Source organism: Lolium perenne, chromosome 4 (genome assembly GCF_019359855.2).
Source record: "Lolium perenne isolate Kyuss_39 chromosome 4, Kyuss_2.0, whole genome shotgun sequence".
Lineage (NCBI taxonomy): Eukaryota > Viridiplantae > Streptophyta > Magnoliopsida > Poales > Poaceae > Lolium > Lolium perenne.
The window spans coordinates 385400338-385424453 of NC_067247.2; the positions used below are offsets into that span (position 1 = coordinate 385400338).

At 47.9% G+C, this 24116-nt stretch overlaps 2 protein-coding genes across 2 annotated transcripts; both read left to right on the forward strand.

The window, feature by feature from the left end:
• Nucleotides 1-2141: 2141 nt before the first annotated feature.
• Nucleotides 2142-4355, forward strand: LOC127349261 (serine/threonine-protein phosphatase 7 long form homolog). The gene is made up of 7 exons (XM_071818357.1): nucleotides 2142-2540; nucleotides 2626-2883; nucleotides 2963-3183; nucleotides 3262-3571; nucleotides 3656-3754; nucleotides 3834-3989; nucleotides 4063-4355. Exons 1-4 carry the CDS (start codon nucleotides 2142-2144, stop codon nucleotides 3530-3532), a joined length of 1149 nt encoding a protein of 382 aa, XP_071674458.1. The 3' UTR covers nucleotides 3533-3571; nucleotides 3656-3754; nucleotides 3834-3989; nucleotides 4063-4355.
• A 728-nt stretch (nucleotides 4356-5083) lies between these two features.
• LOC127349262 (uncharacterized) lies at nucleotides 5084-23114 on the forward strand. Its single transcript, XM_051375021.2, has 6 exons — nucleotides 5084-5121; nucleotides 22113-22286; nucleotides 22366-22476; nucleotides 22578-22647; nucleotides 22754-22861; nucleotides 22953-23114. Exons 1-6 carry the CDS (start codon nucleotides 5084-5086, stop codon nucleotides 23112-23114), a joined length of 663 nt encoding a protein of 220 aa, XP_051230981.2.
• The last annotated feature ends 1002 nt before the right edge of the window (nucleotides 23115-24116 follow it).

A 24116-nucleotide genomic window follows, 5' to 3' on the forward strand; every position in this document is an offset into this window, starting at 1 on the left:
AGGAGGTCTATTTATGCCCTGCCCAGACGACGTGCGGCTCCATCGAGTGAATACACGGCAGAATCACGAAATTTGCCAGGCATGAATTAAATCCCTCTTGACTGCTCCCCATTTTAGCACTGCACCTCGTGACGGCCTCCATCGCCAATCGCCGACATCGACTAGTGCACGGTTGGTCGTTTTTTTTTTTTTGCGAAGAGGGTGATATTGATATTAACCAAGCATCTTACAGATAAACCCAGAAAAACACAGAAAAAAACAAATAGGCCCTTGTCCTGGATACCAGCTTCTTCTCCGACGAGATGCACGCGCCGCTGGCATGGGCCTCCGCTGCTCCACCGCCAAACCTTGAACTGGGTGGGCTCCCCAAACGGAGGGGGGGTCGACGAACCTCGGCGCCACCGCGCCTCCATCCACCCCGACGAGAACAGCCGGCTTGATCAACAACAACACCAACCTCAAGGACGTCAACGCCGACACCGCCATCACGGCCACCGGCGAGGGGAACACACAGACCGCAACTCCCCGAGCTGCAGACACACAGAGGACGACGGATTCGGCCTGGAACTCCACCGGAGCCGCCAGATCGAAGAAGAGCGCCGCCGTCTTCAAAAGGCCATCCAACCGCGCCACCTCCTCCGCAGCGCCGCCAGCAGCCACCCCACGCACACCTAGACTATGTACACGCCGGGATCCGTTGATTCCCCGTCCTCCCGCCGCCGTAGCGGCCGCCGGAGGGCGAGGAATCAGACGAATCGCCGGCGGCGAGCTGGTCGGCACGGGTTCGCCCAAAAAACGCCTCCTTTCACTGTAGATGGGGAAAGGATGAGAGGTCCAACTCTCTCTATGTGCACGGTTGGTCGTTGAGTGAACGTACGACACGTACTGCTGCTGTAGGCCCCGGCCGTCGACCGCGATAGTGAAATTCGACAAAAATAACCCTTGGGCGAAAGGATTGGCAAAAATGGACCGTCGGCGAAACTATTTCGCGAAACTAACCCTCGAGTGCCGCGCCTGCCAACACGGCTTTGCAATCCTCTGTGCCACGCCCTAGTGCTCGGTGCGGCAGGAGTGCCAGCGTGGCCTGGCGGAACCCGGTGCGCGGCAGTGCAACGCCACGGGCCAGGGCGCGGCACGTAGATGTGCAACGCCGGCATCTGGGGCGCGGCAGTGGCGCACGCTTAAGGCCGCCCAGGCCCGCCCGAGCCGGTCAGTTCTTCCCTATTTCGCTAGGGTTCCAGACCGGGGAGGCACCAGGCGGCGCGGGAGGCACCAGGCGGCGGCGGTGGCGTCGGCGGCGTTGGGGGCGGCGTCGGGGGCGGCTGCTGTCCTCTCTGTCCCTCCTCCAATCCACCCTCTCTCCCTCCTTCAATCCGGGATCTTGCTCCCCACCTTTCTCCAAGGTATTTTCCCTCTCAATCCCCATCTATTTTATCCGAAAATGTGAAGAAATTTGTCAACCTAGTTCATGAATAGTTCTAGAAACCAATTTTGTAGCATGGCCATAGTAAATGTGTGACTATTGTTTAGTTTATTTGTGGCCTAGATTTTGAAGTAAAATGCTCACATATTAGCTCTTGGGAAACCCTAGTTCATCAAGATATCTAGAAATTTATACCCATTTTTAATCTTGTAGGATGTGAATAGCATTTGTGTTCATATTGTTTGGGTCTTGTGTGCTAGAATTTGTAGTGACATGGTCACATATTATTTTATATTTTGTCACATTTGCTCACATATTAGCTCTAATGTTGTTACTATTGCTCACATATGTGTAGGATGTCGCTTCTCGAACCTCATTACGATACTAGACACCGTGCGTACTTAATGTCCGAGAAGAAGCAGGTAATAGAAATAAACCTAGTGGTACATATTATTTTCCAATGCTATATGCATATGTAATAATAAGGCTTCTATTTGTGTAGGTCTTTGGACCCCTCCGACTTAGGTGTCACGAGGCCTCGTCCTTACAGAAGATGCCATACGATGAGCGATACACGGAGTACATAGAGCCGCTAGGTCTACTTCCATTCATCCATATGGTGACCCGGCGGACACCGAGCATGAACCCTTCCGCCATCACTGCTCTTGTTGATCGCTGGAGACCGGAGACGCATAGTTTTCACCTCCGAACCGGTGAGATGACCGTGACTTTGCAGGACATGTCGATGATACTTGCACTCCCCATTGAGGGGAAGCCACTATGTATCGACACATCTTGTGAAGACTGGCGTGGCAAGATGTTTGACCTTATTGGCAAGGCTCCTGATGAGATTGTAAACAAGAGGGGTGAGAAATTAAGGGTCTCCGCCGGGGCTACTTTCACTTGGATCTCACAGAACTTCAAGACATGCCTGGAGGGGGCCAGCCGTGATGTGATTAAGCTATACGCACGTGTGTATGTGTGGTATGTTATCACGAGAACTCTATTTCCTGACTGCAGTGGGAATACCGCTCAGTGGCACTGGTTGAAGGCGTTAACCAAAATGGAGACTAAATGGAGTTGGGGTTCGGCGGCATTGGCCTTCTTGTACCGCCAGGTAATCACTTGTATCAACCCTAACCCATTTGTACATTACATCTTCATTTTGGGACAAGACTAATATTTGTTCCCTTTTTGTGTAGTTGGACGAAGCTTGTTGCAGGATCGGTAAGGACGCTTGCATTGGTGGTCCGTTGCTTCTTCTATCGATTTGGAGCTGGGAGCGCTTCCCTGTCGGAAGGCCTCGTGTTCTCGATTACAAGAAGTACAATGATCACGGCAACCAGTTGCGGCGACCCACTTGGGCTTATCAGTGGGACATTGTCTCCGAGTTCAGTGGCGACCCAATAGCGGCCTATCAGACGTACACCAACGAGTTTGATAACCTAACACCGGAGCAGGTGAATATTTTCATCCCATAAGTCCAATGCACGGTGTTTTTGTAACTTTCTTTTTTTACATCATTGTGGTACGATGTAGGTGGAATGGGAGCCATATGGTCCTCGATCGCAGCTTGGTAACGCTTCAACATTCACACTTAACCCGGCTTGCATGGCGGAAGCTCATCTTTGGTATCTGCATTGTCCCTTGGTATGCATGTGGGCCGTTGAGCATCATATGCCACAGCGGGTTATGAGACAATTTGGATTACTTCAGCCTTGCCCTCCTGAATGGAAGGACACGAGTATAGTACTTCACGGGTGAGACCTCCTTTGTAGCTCTTTGTAAATTGATGTATTTTACATTCGCATCATTGACATGGGTTTCTCCATTTGCAGCTTTGACAGGAGGAGGACCAAGAAGACGGATTGGCACAACATTCATAAGAAGCATGTGAAGAAATTCGTCATGCGAGTGGAGGAACAGAAGAAAGCGAAAGGAATCCAATATGAAGAACATAGCGAGGATGCTTTCAACCAGTACCTCCGTTGGTTTCTTGACAACACTCGTGTTCAGATCCTTCCGGACGCTTATGGGCATGAGATTTTGGAAGAGCCCTTGATATTCGACGATATTGCCACCCTCAAGTACAACAAGCTTGTTAGGTAAGGGCGCCAAACCTCTTTTGCTCCAATGCTAAACTTTGTGGTAACATATCTTACTTTATGTTTGTCCTTTCACTATGGAACTTTTTTGCATTTCTCTTCGAGAGGTCATTTGTTTGCATCACAGCGTACGGAGATCCAGAAGCAAGCAGTTGAGCATGAGACCGCTTTGGAGTCGTTTCCACATGGTGAGAAGGGCGAGAGTTCATTTCGAGAATTTGTGAAGGTTCGTACATAGAATGATACTCTAGTTGCTCTTTGCATCTTTAATATCCTCTAGTTTTGACCATTTCCTGGTTTTTCAGCGCCAGGGCCAGAAGCTACGTCGGTTGTCGAACCTACTTGGTTGCCGTGATCCTGAGATTATGACGCCGTCCCAATCAAGGTCCGCATCGCCCTCCGACCAAGATGATGCGAACAACTCCAATTCTACTGCCCGTGACGAGGAGGTTTCCGATGAGGTATTACATCGCCACTTTAACCATGTGTTCCTACTTGCTTTACTTGTCCATTCATTGCTTGGTCTATTTGAAGGCCGAAGGTGAACCTGAGGTGGATGAGGATGATGAGGAAGTGCCATTGGGCAAGAATGTGAAGAATAAACGGTCCGCGTACAAGTTGAAGCCTAGAAAGGAACGGCAAGATAGGTACACACCGGACGCATACGCCAAGGCTCCGGCCGCAAGGAAGGCCAGGAAGAAAGCCGTCATCGAGTCTGATGAAGAAGAGCACATGGAGCCACGTCAGAAGATTCCGCCTAGGAGGGGAGGCAAGACCAAGCGTGCAAGAAATTAGATGTTCTTTGTTGGTATGCACGAATATGGCCGTTGTGGTGCTAGTTTTAGAGATTCCAAGATTGGGACATGTGCAACAACAAAAACAAGAATCCAATAGGTCAAAAACAAGAGAAATGAGGGAGAGCACCTCTACAAACTTGGAGGGTTTGAAATCCACAGAGAAATGCCTCAGATCTGTGAAGTTTGGGTGGAGATTAGAAGAGGGGGAGAGAAAACCCTAGCAGGCGCCGCCACTCCTCTCAACCAGCGAAAAGGGAAGAACTGACCGGCTCGGGCGGGCCTGGGCGGCCTTAAGCGTGCGCCAGTGCCGCGCCCCCGGTGCCGGCGTTGCACGTCTACGTGCCGCGCCCTGGCCCGGGGCGTTGCACTACCGTGCACCGGGGCCCGCCAGGCCACGCTGGCACTCCTGCCGCGCCGAGCACTAGGGCGTGGCACAGAGGATTGCAAAGCCGTGTTGGCAGGCGCGGCACTCGAGGGTTAGTTTTGCGAAATAGTTTCGGCGACGGTCCATTTTTGCCCATCCTTTCGCCCAAGGGTTATTTTTGTCGAATTTGCCACCGCGATATACGCCGTTAAGCTTAGGTACATGCGTACCAGCCGGCGGCGAACGGCAAACCAGCCAAAAAAAATCATAAGCAGAGACGCGCGTACATGCGTTCTGCATCTGCATGCACGGGAACGGAAAGGGGAAGAATTTCTGGCGTTCGCACGTACGCAACAGAAGCAGCATGCAAGGAGACCCGGGCTAGGCGGCTACCATGTCGGACCATGTCCGCGCGCTCCTCGCCCTCCTTGAGTGAGCGGAGCTGCAGCCTACACATTACAAAGAAATCACCGCAACTCAACAAATACAAAATCAATAGGGTAGGGTAGGTTGCGATTAGCATGCTTGCATATAGCATATCTTATGCATAATATAATCTTTGCTGAAGGCTTAGGCTACTGTTGAATGTAGATGGGCTGCAGCCTAATAAGGCAGCCCATGTGGTCTACAATTCCTGAAATCTCAAGGCCCATCACGTTGGCAGCTTGGGACAGCCTTGGGGAATAAAGTTTAGTCCCACATTGCTAGTTGAGAGAGAGTTGGAGTGGTATATAAGGGCTGCTGTTCTAGTCATTCCAAGTGAGTGAGAATAGAAAGAGCCCTCGCGCACTCCTCCTCCTCCGCCCGCCCGTCTCGGCTCGGCACGTCACATCACGCACGCACGCACGTCGCGTTTCGTGACTCGAGTTCGAGACACACTCTCTCTCGTGAAGTTCCTTTTTTGCTGTGCTACTCTCTAGTCTTCCCCATCCCGGCGACTGCGTGCACAGCCGTCCGGGAGAGCAGGCCTCCGAAACTCCGTCCGTTGAGATCCTGCACCGGGAGACGGGCGATAAGGTTTTTGGGGAGCGTCTCGGCGCGACTGCTCGCTGCTATTCGTGTTCATCTTCGCCGGTCCGTCTGCTTCATCAACGACTACGACTACACCATGGGCGACATCAACAACTCCCATGGTGGTGGTGGTGCTACTGCTGGTGCGACCTTCCCGGTCGCAATGTACGTGATTTCCCTCTCCTACCTTGCACTGTTACTTATTCCATGTTCAGATCTGATGCATGTGCTTAGTCTGATGTGTATGGTTAAGTATGCTTGTGCATCTATAATGTTGCTTTCGGTAATTAAACTCACACGGAAATTGCCTAATAATCCAACAATCCAAAAACCTTATTTGCTTAGGCAATTTTCACCATCTGGTTTTGCTGCTGCGCTCAAACCGAGCCCGTTTACGGGTTCTCATTTCAAGAGATGGCAGAGTAAGACCCTCTTGTGGCTCACTTCTATGGGCGTGCACCGGGTTGCGGAAGGTACTCCCAGAGGTCCGCTTACTCCTGAAGAGGATAAAGCGTTCGGGGATGCCACCGTAATCTTTGTGGGTGCCGTTCTAAGTGTGCTTGGAGACAAGTTGGTTGATGGTTATCTGCACATACAAAATGGGAAGGAACTGTGGGATGCACTGGACGCTAAGTTTGGTGTTGCCGATGCCGGGGGTGAACTGTATGCTATGGAGCAGTTCAATGACTACAGAATGGTTGAGAACCGATCTGTAGTAGAACAGGCTCATGAGATACAGATCATGGAAAAGGAACTCGAGCTCCTCAAGTGTGTGCTACCAGACAAGTTTGTCGCGGGATGCATTGTCGCTAAGCTTCCTCCTTCATGGAGGAACTTTGCCACTTCTCTCAAACATCAGAGGCATGAATTTTCTGTTGAGAATATCATGGGCTCTCTGGATGTTGAAGAGAAGGCGAGGGCAAAAGACAAACACACTGGAGGAACCGAGGGACGTTCTGCTGCCAATATGGTGCAGAAAAATGCCCACAAGTCCAAAGGAAAGAATAAGGGAGTCTCCCAGACTACCAACTTCAAGAAGAAGGGGAAAATGGAGAAGAAAGATCCTTGCTGGGTGTGTGGCGAGACAGGCCATTGGGCTAATCGCTGTCCACAACGCAAAGGAAAGAAATGTCAGGCTGGACAGAACTCAAATTCTGTCAGTATGGTCATTGGCAACACAGAGGAAGGAACTAAAGGGTATGGTAATATGTTACCTACTGTTCTTTCGGTGTTTCAGCCCACGGAATGGTGGGTTGATACAGGTGCCAATGTTCATGTGTGTGCTGACATCTCCATGTTTACCTCTTATCAGGCCCGAGGTTCCTCAGTAATGATGGGGAATGGGTTACATGCTACTGTTCGTGGTGTTGGCACGGTAGATCTGAAGTTTACTTCGGGAAAGATCGTGCAACTGAGGAACGTGATGCATGTCCCTTCTATCAAGAAGAATCTCGTTAGCGGCTCCCGTCTTATGAAAGATGGGTTTAAGTTGGTGTTTGAATCCAATAAAGTTGTACTGTCCAAGTATGGAACTTTTGTTGGAAAGGGATATGAATGTGAGGGAATGTTTTGCTTCTCTCTAGAAGACTTCTGTGATAATGTTGTGAACCATGTAAGCACTAGTGTTAATGAAACTAATGTTTGGCATTCACGACTTTGTCATGTTAATTTCGGTTGTATGACGCGGCTTGCTGATATGAGTTTAATTCCGAAATTCACCTTTGTCAAAGGCTCTAAGTGCCATGCTTGTGTGCAAGCAAAGCAGCCTCGCAAGCCTCACAAGCCTGCGAAGGAAAGAAACTTGGCACCACTAGAGCTCGTGCATTCAGATCTATGTGAGATAAATGGTGAGTTGACAAAAGGTGGAAAGAAATATTTCATGACTTTGATTGATGATTCCACTAGGTACTGTTATGTGTACCTACTGAAAACTAAAGATGAGGCTCTTGATTTCTTTAAAATCTATAAGGTTGAAGTTGAGAACCAACTTGAAAGAAAGATAAAAAGGGTTCGGTCCGATCGTGGTGGAGAGTACTTTTCTAATGAGTTCAATTTATTCTGTGCGGAACATGGTATAATCCATGAGAGGACGCCTCCCAATTCCCCACAATCCAATGGGATTGCGGAAAGGAAAAACCGTACTCTAACAGATTTGGTTAACGCCATGTTAGATGTTTCGGGTTTATCCAAGGAATGGTGGGGGGAGGCTATATTGACTTCATGTCATGTCCTAAACCGTGTTCCAACCAAGAATAAAGAAATTACCCCTTATGAGGAGTGGGAAAAGAAAAGACCAACACTCTCCTACCTACGAACTTGGGGCTGTTTGGCAAAAGTGAATTTGCCAATCACCAAAAAGCGAAAGCTTGGACCAAAAACCGTGGATTGTGTCTTTCTTGGCTATGCTGCCCATAGCATTGCTTATAGATTTCTTGTGGTGAAATCTGGAGTGGACGACATGAATGTTGGCACCATCTTTGAATCAAGAGATGCTACATTCTTTGTGGATATATTCCCTATGAGAGATATGCATGGCATGTCTAGTTGGAAATCTGATCCAATACATGAAACTCCTATGGAGTCTGATGAGGAATCTGATGATGAAAGTTCAGATTCTGATGAAGATGACAATGAAGCTCCCACAAGGAGTAAGAGACAAAGGACTGCAAAGTCTTTTGGTAATGATTTCATTGTATATCTTGTGGATGATACTCCCACTACCATTTCAGAAGCTCTCGCATCTCCTGATGCGGACTCTTTGGAAGGAAGCGGTTCAAAGCGAGATGGATTCCATCTTGGCTAATGGAACGTGGGAGTTATCTGAGCGTCCTTATGGGTGCAAACCTGTAGGATGTAAATGGGTATTTAAGAAGAAGCTTAGAGCTGATGGTACTATTGAGAAGTACAAAGCTCGGCTTGTAGCCAAAGGCTATACCCAAAAGGAAGGCGAAGATTTCTTCAATACTTACTCACCTGTGGCGAGATTAACCACCATTCGAGTACTACTGTCATTGGCTGCCTCACACGGTCTTCTCGTTCATCAAATGGACGTTAAGACGGCTTTCCTAAATGGAGAGTTGGATGAGGAAATTTACATGGAACAGCCTGATGGTTTTGTACTACAAGGTCAAGAAAGAAAGGTGTGTAAATTAAAGAAATCTTTGTATGGTCTTAAACAAGCACCCAAACAATGGCATGAGAAGTTTGAAAGAACTTTGACATCTGTGGGCTTTGTTGTTAATGAAGCCGACAAATGTGTGTACTACCGCCATGGTGGGGGTGAGGGAGTTGTCCTATGTTTGTATGTGGATGACATACTAATTTATGGGACAAGTCTCAAAGTGATTGAGGAGGTAAAAACCTTCTTATCTCAATGTTTCGAGATGAAAGATCTTGGAGAAGCTGATGTTATACTGAACATCAAGCTTTTGAGAGATGAGAATAATGGGATTACACTTGTGCAATCTCATTATGTAGAGAAGGTGTTGAGCAGATTTAGCTATACTGATTGCAAATCTTCTCTCACACCTTATGATCCTAGTGTCTTGCTTCGAAAGAATGAAAAGGCAACTAGAGATCAATTGAGATACTCTCAAATCATTGGTTCACTCATGTATTTAGCTTGCGCTACGAGGCCTGATATCTCGTTTGCTGTGTGCAAACTTAGCCGGTTTGTGGCCAACCCGGGAGATGATCATTGGCATGCTCTTGAGAGAGTGATGCGCTATCTAAAAGGAACCATGAGTTATGGAATTCACTATACCGGGTATCCAAGAGGACTTGAAGGGTATAGTGATTCCAATTGGATTTCTGATGCTAAAATCAAAGCCACAAGTGGATATGTTTTCACTCTTGGTGGTGGCGCTGTTTCCTGGAAGTCTTGCAAGCAGACCATCTTAACGAGGTCAACTATGGAAGCAGAACTCACAGCATTAGATACAGCTACTGTCGAAGCGGAATGGCTTCGTGAGCTCTTGATGGACTTGCCTATGGTTGAAAAACCAATACCGGCTATCCTCATGAACTGTGATAATCAAACTGTGATTGTCAAAGTGAAAAGTTCTAAGGATAATATGAAAAGTTCCAAACATATCAAGAGGAGACTGAAGTCTGTCAGAAAACTGAGAAACTCCGGAGTGATAGCATTGGATTATGTCCAAAGTGCTAAAAATCTGGCAGATTCTTTCACAAAAGGACTATCAAGAAACATGATAGACCTTGCATCGAGGGAGATGGGTTTGAGACCCACCTGAGTTGCCGAGGGGGTAACCCAACCTATGTGATCGAAAATTTTGTGAAGTAGGACCTGGGAAAACAAACCAGAGCAACTGAGTTGAGAGAAAATTTAATACTCCCACTCCGCTGCAGATGCAATTCTCTCATAGCTACTGTAAGGCAGGTTGACAATGTCTTAATGTGTTCTGAGCGGCTCGTGATGAGCGAAGACGCCGTCCTACAGGGCGATCTTTTGAAGAACACACCTATATGAGTGACACTACTGGTCATAGTGTGGGAGATTTGGGTGAATCTCTAGTAAGCTCATGAAAGGCCGAGGAGTATGACTTATAAGCTCCACCCGAGGGGGAGGCTAAGGTAGCCTAGTACCGTGCCGGCATTGAGCGAAACTTGCTGCACAAAGACTGACAATTCAAGGCATAGTCCATTGTTCAGTTGTAGTCAAGCGTAGCACCTTGCCTAAGTGGAAGTTCAACTTAACAGTCTCCACCGAAGTGCAGGTATATTAAACAGTGAATGGAACTAATGTGTCATCTGATGTGCATGTGAGATCTGGTGGGGGATTGTTGAATGTAGATGGGCTGCAGCCCAATAAGGCAACCCATGTGGTCTACAATTCCTGAAATCTCAAGGCCCATCACGTTGGCAGCTTGGGACAGCCTTGGGGAACAAAGTTTAGTCCCACATTGCTAGTTGAGAGAGAGTTGGAGTGGTATATAAGGGCTGCTGTTCTAGTCATTCCAAGTGAGTGAGAATAGAAAGAGCCCTCGCGCACTCCTCCTCCTCCGCCCGCCCGTCTCGGCTCGGCACGGCACGGCACGTCACGACACGTCACGCACGCACGTCGCGTTTCGTGACTCGAGTTCGAGACACACTCAAGGAAGCCTAAATTTTTGCTTGGTGCACCAACTGTGTTGGGTACGTGTCGACCTGCATGTGCATGCTCGTCGCGTGTCCCTGGCTTCCTACGCCTGTCAACGCTGGCGGGTTGGCTTCCTTCCAGGCTATACAAGGAGACCGATCAGATCTGGAAAATAGTGCTCTTAGATCTCTCTCTCTCGTGAAGTTCCTTTTTTGCTGTGCTACTCTCTAGTCTTCCCCATCCCGGCGACTGCGTGCACAACCGTCCGGGAGAGCAGGCCTCCGAAACTCCGTCCATTGAGATCCTGCACCGGGAGACGGGCGATAAGGTTTTTGGGGAGCGTCTCGGCGCGACTGCTCGCTACTGTTCGTGTTCATCTTCGTCGGTCCGTCTGCTTCATCAACGACTACGACTACACCATGGGCGACATCAACAACTCCCATGGTGGTGGTGGTGCTACTGCTGGTGCGACCTTCCCGGTCGCGATGTACGTGATTTCCCTCTCCTACCTTGCACTGCTACTTATTCCATGTTCAGATCTGATGCATGTGCTTAGTCTGATGTGTATGGTTAAGTATGCTTGTGCATCTGTAATGTTGCTTTCGGTAATTAAACTCACACGGAAATTGCCTAATAATCCAACAGCTACATATATAATCTTGTATTCAACAGGCAAGTTCAACGCTTGCACATGTCGATGATTATTTTTATCAAATTACTTGTCAAGTACTATTCATATCAATCCCACACTTAAAAATAAAGTATTCTTTTACATTTATGAATATAACTATGTGATAGACGATGGAACCATAGGTTCAGCGGATGGTGGAGGTCCTATTGCAACTGGGTATGTATTCTGATAGGATTAATAATGAGAACTAACCTATGGTTGGATGGCTAGTAGGGTAGTGGCACCCTTAGCTCGCCAGAGTTCAAATCCCAGATTTGATACTTTGGTGTCTCATAAAGGCGGAATTTTCTTCAGTGGGAGGTGATGTTCCAGTCAACGGCGAAACGCCGGTGGTGACTTTGTCAATCTCAAAATCCGCCGAATCAGTTCTTCAACGAAGTCTCTTGGAGGTGCTCATATGGGTAGGGTGTGCATGTGTGCGTTCATAGTGGTGAGTGTTTGCGCTTATGTGTGAGCGTCTTTGATTGTTCTGTGTTTCGCAAAAAAGGATAGGATTAATAACAAATATTGTCCAGTAATTCGTGCATGATATATTACGCGTTAACCATGAAATCTATTATGACTATGGGGAAGTTAGCTGGGTCTTCTTCCTTTCATATATCAAGGACAATATGCCTGGTTGTGAGTCTAGAGAGGCCTAGAGGTTGGGAGATCCTTTAAATCCCCATCCCGCAGTATGAATGATTTTTATTGTCTATGGAGGATTGTAACGGACTGGCTCAGTACTTGATTATAGTATTATTCGGTAGCCAACAATTTATAAAAATGTGGGTATACAAGGTCGTGGAGAAGGACAGTGATTGGCTTGGAAGCTGGACCTCATACGAAGAAAGCGTGGACAAGCTTGTGATTTGGTTGGGCAACAAGGATAATAATCTCTTATGGAAAAAGTAACGCACATGTAGAGTATATTGAATTGTGTCTTGTCACTCCTTTTTTGGGAAGGAACTACAATGTGTAAGGAAAGAAACTCCATAAAGTTCTGGTCAACATGCGAAGACTGATCGACATAGCTTTTCAGAATAGAATAAACCTTTTGAAAAAATATTTACAAAAATCTGCATGGGTGTACGACTTCCTGGTCAAAATCCGTAGTTAGTGCATGAAACACATATTCATCTATATTAAACTTGGTGAGTACGCTTATACTCACACATTCCCTATTGAACCCCTGCTTAGAATAGGAGATCACTCAAGAAAAATCTACCGTGGAACTGGAAGATGGAGGAATCAACTACTATAAGAGGGAGAACTCAATTAGTGAATCAATGGAGTCAACTTCTACATCAATCACGATGAAAGCTTATACTAGCAGTAGGAGGGAACCGATCCCCTAATCGAAGAACTATAAATAGCTAGAGTTCAGTTTCATTAGCAAGCCAAGTAATTTTATAGGTAGAGCTAGTAATACGTCTAGTCTAAGAGTTGTTCTTTTGGAGTTCTATTTGCAGTCTTACATCATTGTCACTAGTTGTAATGATCCTTTGTAAAGAGTCAAAATTATAATTCTATAGCCATACCTTGTACATGCGATGTTTCTGTTATACTACTATATGGGATGTAATAATAGTAGAATGGTGTTTCATTGGTGTTATGTTAATGATTTTGCGTACTACAACATGTAGTTGTATGCCAGGTCACCGCACCAATTTCGGGAGCGCGGTCCACCCCCACCGCGGTGGTGGGAGAGGCGCCGGATGCAGGTCTGTGGCAGCAAAGGATTTCAACCCCGTTGGTCGCTAGGAGCTTTGAAACTACGGAATTTGTAGTAGTAGTGTTGTACCTAAAAATTGAATTACCTCACCGCATCAAGAGGTGTTTTGTAGACAAAACAATATATTTTATTCGAAACCATATGTCCAATTCACAACTTGTTTTCACGGTTGACTTCATACTTGGTGAAGTTTCAAAGATAGATTGACTCGTGGGGATGTTTCGGTAACTCTTTTCACGCTCTTTTATTACCATGATAGCAACTGTGAACTCAAAATAACATCAATACATTTTACCACTTGATAACCCCATTATCAATACAATGATAAATTTATGAACACAAGATGGAAATTTTGAGTGCGAAAACAAGTACATACCATAGCAACATAACTCTATTTCCGAATATTTTGACGAGACAAAGTCGAGAGAAAAGAATTTGTCTCGGCTTAGGGTTTTAAGTATGGTATGTCTTTTCTCCTAAACCTTCAAAGCACACGTTTCAAAATATATATAATGTATGTCAATCGCGTATTAGTCTATATTGAGAACATGTCTATCAAGGACGCTGCAGAGGCTACTTGCAGCTGCTAAAGAAGCACTTGAGGTTAGTAATTGTTTTCCGCGCATCTCTTTTCTACCCACCCCAACAATGCACCGCTCGGTCTCTCATCTTCATTCCCTCATGTGCCTCCTTCATGCTGTTAGTATTTTCAGCCGTTGCCGCCAACAACCATCTCCGGACACCACCGAACATTTCTTATCTAGTTTCTGTTTTGTTAGTATGACAGAGTAATTAATTGTGGTCAAATACCTTGCACTAACATCTAACTAGTTTAATATAATGTTATTATATATTGTTCTCCAGAATTTTGGGTCGCATATGCATTTAAAGTACATAGAAGGTACTCTTCCATTGACGTACTTGGTATAGGATGTGTAAAACTAGAGTTTCCTATTGTTTATACTAAACTTTATACTTATTTATTAGCTACTTTACTAAAAATTTCGAATCCTTTCTTTGGGGTTTGCAAAGCCATCTATAAAAAAATGCATCGTTCATCTTCAAATTAATCACAAACATTTGGCTACATTTAATTAGTTTGTGATCCAAAAGGTCGAAATACTATAGTAAGCACACTTAACGTGTAACCATGTCACTAGTATTACGATACGATGTTTTACATTCAATTGTATCATTTTAGATTTATTTTGTAGCATTAGTATTTACACAAATCTGAGCTAAAGATGATCCTTAGAAAACTTCTATTTGATTCAAATATCTATTGGAGCTACAGATAAGAATAAGGACAAAATCACATTCGGATAATTATGTGTCACTAGATTTGTTGATTATGGCGTCTCGTATTAATACCTTCATAGAGTTGTACCACTAGTGGAGAAGAGGCCTTTGGTCCCAAGCAAATGTCCCAGTGCTGAACCAAACCGGGTCCAATGGGGGCATTGGTCCCGGTTCGTTTCTGCCCAGGACGACCCCACCCGCTGGCGCCTGTCCTGTAGTGGCCTTTGGACCCGGTTTGTATTACAAACCGGGACTAAAGGGTCCACCGCAGGGCGCCGCAGGCCGTGTCAGTCGTGGGGAACCCTTTAGTCCCGGTTTGTAATACAAACCGGGTCCAAAGGCCCCGCCTCTGGCTATATAACCTTGCCCCTGCCCAAGTGTGAGCCACACTTGACCATTTTATCACTATCTTCACAAGAGGGGTGTATTGCTCTCCTCTCTTCTTCACATGCACAAGAGGTGTTCGATGAAATGCTTAAGAGGATTTGCCACTTGAGTTTACACAAATCAAGCCACACTTAACTTGCTTTTTTCTTCTTCATCGAGGTTAACAACTTTATCCTTTTCATCTGCAATTGATAAAATGCATGTGTATATATACATCGTGATGTTCTGTAATGGTTTTGATCAGCTTAATTATATTATGCAGATGAATCGGCAATGGATGTACATTGACCGACGGTTTGACGAGTTCACTGCGGGCCTGGATAATTTTATGGCCGTGGCGGAGGCAAACAAACATGGTGGCTTCATGTATTGTCCATGTGTGGACTGCAAGAATACCGTAAATTACGATCACTCGAGTCTCATTCACAGCCACCTTCTGCGATCCGGTTTCATGCCCAGTTACTATTGTTGGACCAAGCACGGAGAAAGAGGGGTTACGATGGAAGACAATGACGAAGAGGAAGAGGATGATGACGGTTATCCCAATTTCCCTGAATACGATGATACTGCAGAAGGCAATGAAGACAATGAAGTAGAAGATCAAGAGGCACCAGATGAGCCTGCTGATGATGATCTTGGCCGGGCCATTGCTGATGCAAGGAGAGAATGTGAAACTGAAAAGGAAAGGTTGGCCTTCGACAAGATGATAGAAGATCACAACAAATTGTTATACCCAACTTGCGAAGATGGCCATAAAAAGCTAGGCAAAGACTTGGAATTGTTGCAATGGAAGGCGAGAACGGTGTCACTGACTCGGGATTTGGAAAGTTCTTGACAATAATTAACAGGAAGCTTCCAAGAGGTAACGAATTGCCCGCCAAGACGCATTTAAGCGAAGAAGATTGTCTGCCCTCTAGGATTAGATGTGCAAAAGATACATGCATGCATTAATGACTGCATCCTCTACCGCGATGAGTACGTGAATTTGGATGCATGTCCGGTGTGCTAGGCATGTATCTTAATTAATTTTCAGTTGAGCTAGGCACGAGTACTATAGGGCTAGGCACGAGTACTATCTGGCCATGTATCTTAATTAATTTTCAGTTGAGCTAGGCACGAGTACTATAGGGCTAGGCACGAGTACTATCTGGCCATGTATCTTAATTAATTTTCAGTTGAGTTCTGTACTTTAATTCCACATGTAATCTGGCGGGAAACTTTTCTCATCATCAGCGTCTGCCACAACGACTTTATTGAAAATACAATTAAAATAGATAAACAACTAGTCTAGTCGATCTACTCGTCGTCGGAGGTTGTCTCGGTCCAAATGTCGTCCCACCGAGGGTCGTTGTCGGCCCAAGTTGTATTCGGGTTATCGAGCTCGAACACGGCGACGGCCCGACGGTGGCGCCTGTTGGACCTGCGTTGTGCCCGGAGATCAGCGAAGAACGCGGCGGTGTTGTCGACGTCGTTGGGGAACTGCGCCCTCCACTGGCGCATCAACTCCTCGTCGTGCTCGGCGATTGCGATCCGGCGCTGCACCTGGCGGTGGCGGCGACGGTCCTCGTCGTCGACGAGGCACGGCGTCGGCGCGAGGAACTCCGCCTCCTCTAGCGATTCGACGTCTGGGAAGTTCATGTCGCACCGTGGCCGCCGAAATCGCCATGCGGCCGCGTCGTAAGCGCGCGCCGCCAGCTCCGGGGTGTTGTACGTGCCGAGGGTGAGCCGGAAGCCACCGGCGCGCATCTCGGTGTAGAACCTACCGTTCGGACGCGCTCGGACGCCACGGAAGCCGGACGAGCCGCGACGGCGCGGCGGCATCCCGGCGACGAATGAACGGAGGCGACGGCGACGTGTGGTTCCGCGCGCACGCGGCGCTTTATAGCACAGCGACGCGACAAGTTTGGCGACAGGTGGCGCGGGGAAGCGGCGGGCGTGGCACGTGGAAGCGGCGGCGACAGGTGGCGCGGGGAAGCGGCAGGGCGTGGCACGTCGAAGCGGGATCTACACGTCGCACGGCGGTGGCGGCGGGGCGAGGCACGTGGAAGCGGCGGCGACACGTGGCACGGGGAAGGGACACGTGTGGCGGTGGCGGTGGTGGCCAGTACATGGCGGTGGCGGTGGTGGGCAGTACACGGCGGTGGCCCGTACATGGCGGTGACGGTGGTGGCCAGGCGGTGGCGGTGGCGACGGTTTCCTGTACATGGCAGTGGCGGTGGTGGGCAGTACACGGCGGTGGCCCGTACATGGCGGTGACGGTGGTGGCCAGGCGGTGGCGGTGGCGACGGTGGCCTGTACAGGGCGGTGGCGGGGGTGGGCGTACACGGCGGTGGCGAACATGGCGGTGATGGTGGTGGCCAGGCGGTGGCGGTGGCGACGGTGGCCGATACACGGCGGTGGCGACGGTGGCGATACACGCGGTGGCGACGGTGGCCTGTACATGCATGGCGGTGGCGGCGGTGGACACGTGTGGCAGTGCGGTGGCTTTTTTTTCATTTGAAATAAGGCGGGAATGAAACTTTTTTAAAAAAGTGGCCTTTGGACCCGGTTTGTATTACAAACCGGGACTAAAGGTCTTTTTTGCGCGCGCAGCGAAAACGCAGCAAAAATGGCCTTTAGTCCCGGTTTGTATTACAAACCGGGACCAAAGGGGGGCCTTTGGTCCCGGTTGGTGCCACGAACCGGGACCAAAGGGGCGGGGGGGTATAAGTGCAACCGCTTCGTCTCCGCGGAGATCAATCCCACGGAGACGAAGCACTGAGCTGCGCAGACGAAGCCGCCAGTTGCTGCTCGCCCGCGCGCCCACGCTACGCTACGCCCACGCCGCCGCTGCCCAACCCCGCGCCGCGTTGTAGCCACCGCCGTTCGCCGCCACCGACGCCGTCCTCCACCGCCGCTGACGCCACCTCCCTTCCTGCCGCCGCGCGCGCTCCGGCCTCGTCAGCGTCGCCGCCCGACGCCGCCGCCGGTGCGCTGTCGGCGCCCTCCGCCGCCGCCCGTCGCCTTCCTCTCCACCGCGCCGCTGTCGCCGCCCGCGCCCGTCGCCTTCCTCTCCACCACGCCGCCGTCGACGTCCTCGATCTCCGCCGGCGCCAAGCAAGGTGAGCCCCCGGCCACACCCTTTTTTTTAAGTTTTTTAGATTGTTAGATTATTGTTAGTATTAGAAATTGTTAGATTTTTAGAAATTTTGGATTATTGTTTGTATTACAAATTGTTAGATTTTTAGAAATTGTTAGATTATTGTTAGTATTAGGTGTGTTAGTAAAATTAGTTAATGTGTTAGGTGTTAGTAAAATTAGTGTGTTAGTAAAATTAGTTAATGTGTTAGGTGTTAGTAAAATTAGTTAGTGTGTTAGTAAAATTAGTTAGTGTGTGAGTAAAATTAGTGTTAGTAAAATTAGTTAGAGAAAAGTTAGAAAATTAGTTAGTTAGTGTTAGTAAAATTAGTTAGAAAAAAGTTAGTAAAATTAGTTAGAAAAAAGTTAGAAAAGTTACAAAATAGATTCATTTGTGTCGGCGCCGCCCCCCGTGCGCGCCGACGACTTAGACCGTGGCGGTGCCGAGTCCGTAGCGATGCCGCCACGACATAGACTTAGGGTCGCGAAATAGAGAAAGAGCGAGCGAGGAGGAGCGCCGAGTCCGTGGCGGTGCCCGATTGCCGGCGCGCGCCGACGCCCCCATAACAGTGGTCATTCAATTCCCGCTACCGCTCATTGTCGTTCCCGACCCCCGATCCGGATCGATCGATCCGGGGTCGTGGAACGCGGCTTTAGTACAAAAGTAGTGAAGTTTTTTATTTAGCACAATATCATGTTTTTTATTTATATTAGTACATATATGATTTGTTTTCGTAGCTACGATGCCGCGACAGCCGCCGCGCCGTGGTCTGACTCTTCTAGAGGAGATGGAGCAGATGGGGGAGGTCCGGGACTGGGCTCCGCCGGGGTGGCACTGGGAGGTCTTAGCTTCCGGGTCGGGCACCTTGGTGCGGAATCCGGGTCCCGTTGTCGACCCGGATATTCTTTGGTGGAGGTCTTATGGGCCACGGTCGTTTCAGAGGGAGCCGGCCCCGCCGGAGGAGGTAGCTCAGCGCATTGAAGCGGAGGACTAGCACGTTCGCCGTTACATGTACGCGCTAGACAACATGTATAGGACCGGATGGAGCGTTATGCGGGGATCTCATGTTAGCTATGCTCCCGTTGTTGTTCCGTGGCTTTGGGGGTACACCCAGCGCGGCTCAGGACCCGGTCGGCGCCCTCTAGGACCCGGTCTGCGCGGTTGAGTGGTTGTAGTAGTGATTGATATGTATTAGGGTTAAATAAACATGAACCCGATCTATGTATGCATGTAACTGCAGTATCTGCTTTCAGCACTATATTATCGATCCTTAGTTAAGAACTACATATGTAACTCCATTTTCAGTTTTCTGCATTATCCTTAATTTGATCATATGATGGTTCCTATGTATAGCTTGCAGGTCGTTGTAGAAAGCATGGACAGAGATGAAATTCAAGAAAATTTCATGGAGGAACTCATAGCAAACGGTACTCTGGATGATCGCGACGACGACGTTATTCCAGATGTTGGCGGTGACGATGTCACCGCAACTTATTTGAATGACTCCGGTGAGGGAGCGGAGAATATTGAGGAAGAAGATCCTAGTGGCGCCGGTGAGGAACAAGATCATCATAATGGCTCCCGAACTGTAGTTATCACCGAGGTATATAAATTAATTAAGCCGCTGTTGATCGACTAGATGCATTAACTAATTAAATTGTACTGACTATGAATTATTTCTTTTTTAGCCCTCCGGATCGAGCACTTCTTCTGTAAAGTCGAGGAAGCGAGGCCCAGCCAAAAAGTTGGATGACGGTGTTAGGCACGACATCACCCACATCGAAAAGGATGGTAAACCGATTGCTCCAGAGAAAGGTGCAAAGGCATTTATAGCTCAATGCGGAGTGCTTGTTAGGGACCACGTCCCGATCACCGTTCGAGAATGGCACAAGCCGAAGGGACTAGTGCTGTCTGCAGAGGAAGAAGCTCAAGGTCTTTATATCGATGATGTAGCCAAAAACAGCATTATGAACAAGCTCATGTCACATTTCAACATAGTACCCGAAGAGGGGGGTGACGCTGAAAAGGCCAAGATGGAGCAGGCCCTCCGCGAGTTTGGCAAGAAGAAGATGGCCGAACTATTCAAGCACCACAAGAAAAGATTGCGCCGCCTTATCAAGGTAAAGAAGACTCCGGACAGTGAGAAGGTAAAAAATCACTGGGACGAATTCGTGAAGTACAGCACGGAGTCAGAAGAATTTAAGAGAAGGTCGGAAATAAATAAGGCAAATGCTGTGTTGAAGCTATATCACCAAATTCTGGGTCCAGGTGGATACAGGGCTAACCGTCCTAAGTGGCAGGCAGCTAAGGCGGAACTGACCAGTAAAGGGATCAGATTAGGGACACACGGTTGGATCGAACGGTGCAAGGAGTGGTTCTACGGGATTGGGGGAACGTTGGATCCAGAAACAGGGAAGTGCATCTATAAGAAAGCTCATCTGAAGGTTCCCATTGATGCCCTGGAAAGAGCACATAGGGACGTGGAGGCGGGGTTGTTCCAGCCCGAAAGAGAGAACGATGAGCTGACACGCGCCCTTGGGAACAAAGAACACGCCGGACGAACACGAGGCACAGAAGGCTCCGTTCCGTGGAAGTATGGCTTTCCTGCGGAAAGGAAGAGATTTCCTGATAAAAGCCATGAGAGGAGGAAGGCAAGGGAAACAGACCGCCTGGCTAACTTAGAGGAGGGTATGAGCACCATGAAAGCCCAATTAACCATGGTAACCCAAGTATTTACATCTCAGATGGCTCAGGGGCAGGCTGTAGATCCTGCATTGCTCAATGCCCTCGCCCCGCTGCAATCTCAACCACACCGGAAAAGCAGCGTGGCTTCCTCTCAGCAGGTGGATAATGATGATGATGACCAGGTGGTCGAGCCTCCTCGCTACCCCCCCGTGGATGATCTCACTGAGAGCCGTCCTTGTGAGCTGCATGTTAAAGTTTTCAACCTATCCTTCAAGGCGGCGGTCGGCATCCTCTTACCTACAAGGTCTTACCATTGCCGTCCGGTCCAAGACGACTTTGCTGTTGTGATGGTGGATGAAGTGTTGAGAGATTATGAGGGGTTGGTGCTTGAGCACCCTGCAGGTGAAGATGGGGAAATCAAAGAACTGGGAGAAGCCCGTAGAACCACCGTGCAATGGCGGAAGGAGAACATTGTGTTTCCAGGTGAGAAGCCAACAAGCAGGCCACCTCCGCCTCCTCCGCCACCTGTGCAGTCTCCTCCGCGTGATGATTCTCCTCTGCGCGATAATGATTCCCCTATCCATGACCAGTCTCCTCCGCGTGAAAATACTCCGCCGCCTCCTCCTCCTCCTCGTCAGGAGACTCCGCCGCCTCCACCTAAGCAAAAGAGGAAGCGGTCCGCGGCACCTCCTATAGCTCCGAAGAGATCATCAACTCCAATGAGGGCACAGACTCCAGAGTTGTTACCACATGAGCAGACTGAAGAGCAAAAGGCGTTTCTTGCGCCGAGGAAGATGTTTATTCCACCGCAGACAGTGAAACACTTTGCCGAGACGAGAATGAAGAGACCTGAGCTGAGAGCTGATTATGACCGCTCTCTTGGACAGTCCTCTAGAGCGAGCAAAGAAGCAAAAAAAAGTCGCCCAGCTTGGACAGCACGACATTCAGGCCGTACCCCACTTCATCGTGGAGCCCTATCATGATCCAGAGACGGCATCGATGATCGAACGGGCGGCTAGAGCTCAGGGAGCATCAGTTGAGTACGAAGATTACTATCCAACGGCTCAAGTGGTAAACAAGTATAGATACGGATCTGATCTCGTCAAACCTGGCGAGCTCGCGCGTCTAGGGACTCAGATGCGAAGCTTGCATGAATGGTACCCGAAAGCCTGTCGAAGAGGTGATGCCTACCTCACAGTGTATCTTAGAGATGAGCATTACTTCCGGGGGAAAGACGAGATAAACCTTGAGTTAGAAGAACTGTTTCAGTTATTCAATCAAGACGCCCTCGACAAAGCTGTCATCAGTTGCTACTGCCTGTAAGTGATTTATTTGTGTAATTAAGTTTGTAGCTCATTCATTTGCACTAACAATTATCCTCATTATATTCTTTGTGTATGCTATACATTTAATTATGCAGAATGAAGAAGCTGGAATACAAAAGAGGCAAGCTCCTACCGCTGGGGTTCATAGACCCAAACACAGTTCATGAAGTTACGGTTCGAGACTTCGCCAAGGACACAGAGGACAACATCGTAATGTTTTTAGAGAAGCAAGCAGACAAAGAGGATATATTCTTTCCCTACAACTTCAAGTGAGTGTTATATATAACATACATTATGCTTGTGCACCTTCCACTTTATTCTCGTAATCATTGAGCTATGCTTGTGCAGTTTCCACTTTATTCTCCTAATCATTGATCTTCACCTTGGAGTCGTAAAAGTCATGGACTCGAAACGTAAAGAATATGCGGAATGGGCGGACATGGCTGCCATCCTCCAGAGGTAGTTTCAATCAATTTCGTATTGGCATCTTCATCTGCTCTAATTCGAAGATATCATCAACTAATCAATTACTCATTTACTCATTATTTTTTGCCGGGCAGGGCTTGGAAACGGTTCATCAATACTGTTCCGGGTAAATGGAAACCGGAGCTTACATTTGAAGATTACCCTGTAAGTAGTACTATATATATAGCTATGTCCGTGAAACTTTATATATGATATTTACTTTCAATACGATGCTTGATTATTAGTTTGATCGAACTATTTTTTCGTAAAGTGTATGAGGCAGGAACAAGGGAATAACTTATGTGGATACTACGTCTGCACCTTCATGCGTGACATGGCCTGTCCCAAGGGTGGGGATGCCCGTATACACCACACTCGTGTACGATAACAAAATTTCACAATTAATCTTAATTAGTACCATCTATTGTATTGAGTTCCATTCATATATTGATCTCCTTTTTTAAATATAGATGACACGCCTGCGGGACACTCTCATAACAGCGGATCAAATAAAAGCAATTCAAGAGGAAATCGCGGGATTCTTTATTACCGAGGCCCTTACCCCAGGTGGAGAGCACTATCGGCAGATCGTGACGGCGGAGGATATTCGTCGAGGAGATGTTGTATTGTAAATATGCATGCATTACGTGTACTGTGTTGACTATGTCGTGTACTGTTGACGATGTCTATATATATTCATGACGATTTTTTGTGGTTTCTTGAATGATATATATGCATTGCTGAAACTCTGCGCAGCAGAAACGCCGGTACAGCCTAAATCTGTGCCGCGCAGAAATAGCAATTCTCTGCCGCGGCAGAGAAACCTAGGCCCGGTTCGTACCACGAACCGGGACCAAAGGCCTTCCACCGCGAGCTCCCTGGCCGCACCACGTGTCGAGGCCTTTAGGCCCGGTTAATCTTTGAACCGAGACTAAAGGGTACCCCTTTAGTCCCGCCTAATTGGTCCCGGTTCGGGAACCGGGACTGAAGGCCCAAATGGACCGGGCCTATTGCCCCCTTTTCTACTAGTGTACGTGTACTTGTGTAACAAATATCTCAGTATATATTTATATAGTGAATTTTTGTTGTCTAGATTATGTGTGGCTAGACATGTTAGCATAACATAGTATATATATGAGATGTACACAACTACACAACTCACCTTAGATCATTGGCATTGCTAATTTCCTGGTTTTCTAATATAAACCAAATAAAGTTCTCAAATAGTACCTGCTGCCAACCCACATTTGCTTTGCACTTGGTGCCGAATTGGATCTTTTTTAATACAGACAAGATAATTCCGGATACAATATATAGCTTTGACTTTTTAGACATTTTGATACACGATGATATTTTTTCAAACATTCTTTTTCAGAATACAGATTTGAACCATCTTACTTACATGGTAGGTCACTCGCGACAGGCGACGTAAGCTATCAATACACGTACACACACGAACCGGATGAAGTGTACGATCCGATCGATGGCACGAGACGGAAGAGCCAAGAATGGTTGCAAGCGCTGATTCTGCATGAATGTGGCGCTACGTACGCCGCGTACCACGGCCGCAGTTCCAGGGAGCACGGGAACGGAAAGGAGAAGACTTTCTGAGGCTTTTACACGTCCGGTGTGCC

Bases quoted from the DNA above. Each gene is read 5' to 3' on its own strand.
- LOC127349261 (XM_071818357.1), top strand. From the start codon at position 2,142: ATGACCGTGACTTTGCAGGACATGTCGATGATACTTGCACTCCCCATT. The intron at 2,884-2,962 runs GTGAATATTTTC...GGTACGATGTAG, and splicing joins ATAACCTAACACCGGAGCAG to GTGGAATGGGAGCCATATGG. The intron at 3,184-3,261 runs GTGAGACCTCCT...CTCCATTTGCAG, and splicing joins ACGAGTATAGTACTTCACGG to CTTTGACAGGAGGAGGACCA.
- LOC127349262 (XM_051375021.2), top strand. From the start codon at position 5,084: ATGTCGGACCATGTCCGCGCGCTCCTCGCCCTCCTTGA. The intron at 5,122-22,112 runs GTGAGCGGAGCT...TTAATTATGCAG, and splicing joins GCGCTCCTCGCCCTCCTTGA to AATGAAGAAGCTGGAATACA. The intron at 22,477-22,577 runs GTAGTTTCAATC...TTTGCCGGGCAG, and splicing joins ATGGCTGCCATCCTCCAGAG to GGCTTGGAAACGGTTCATCA.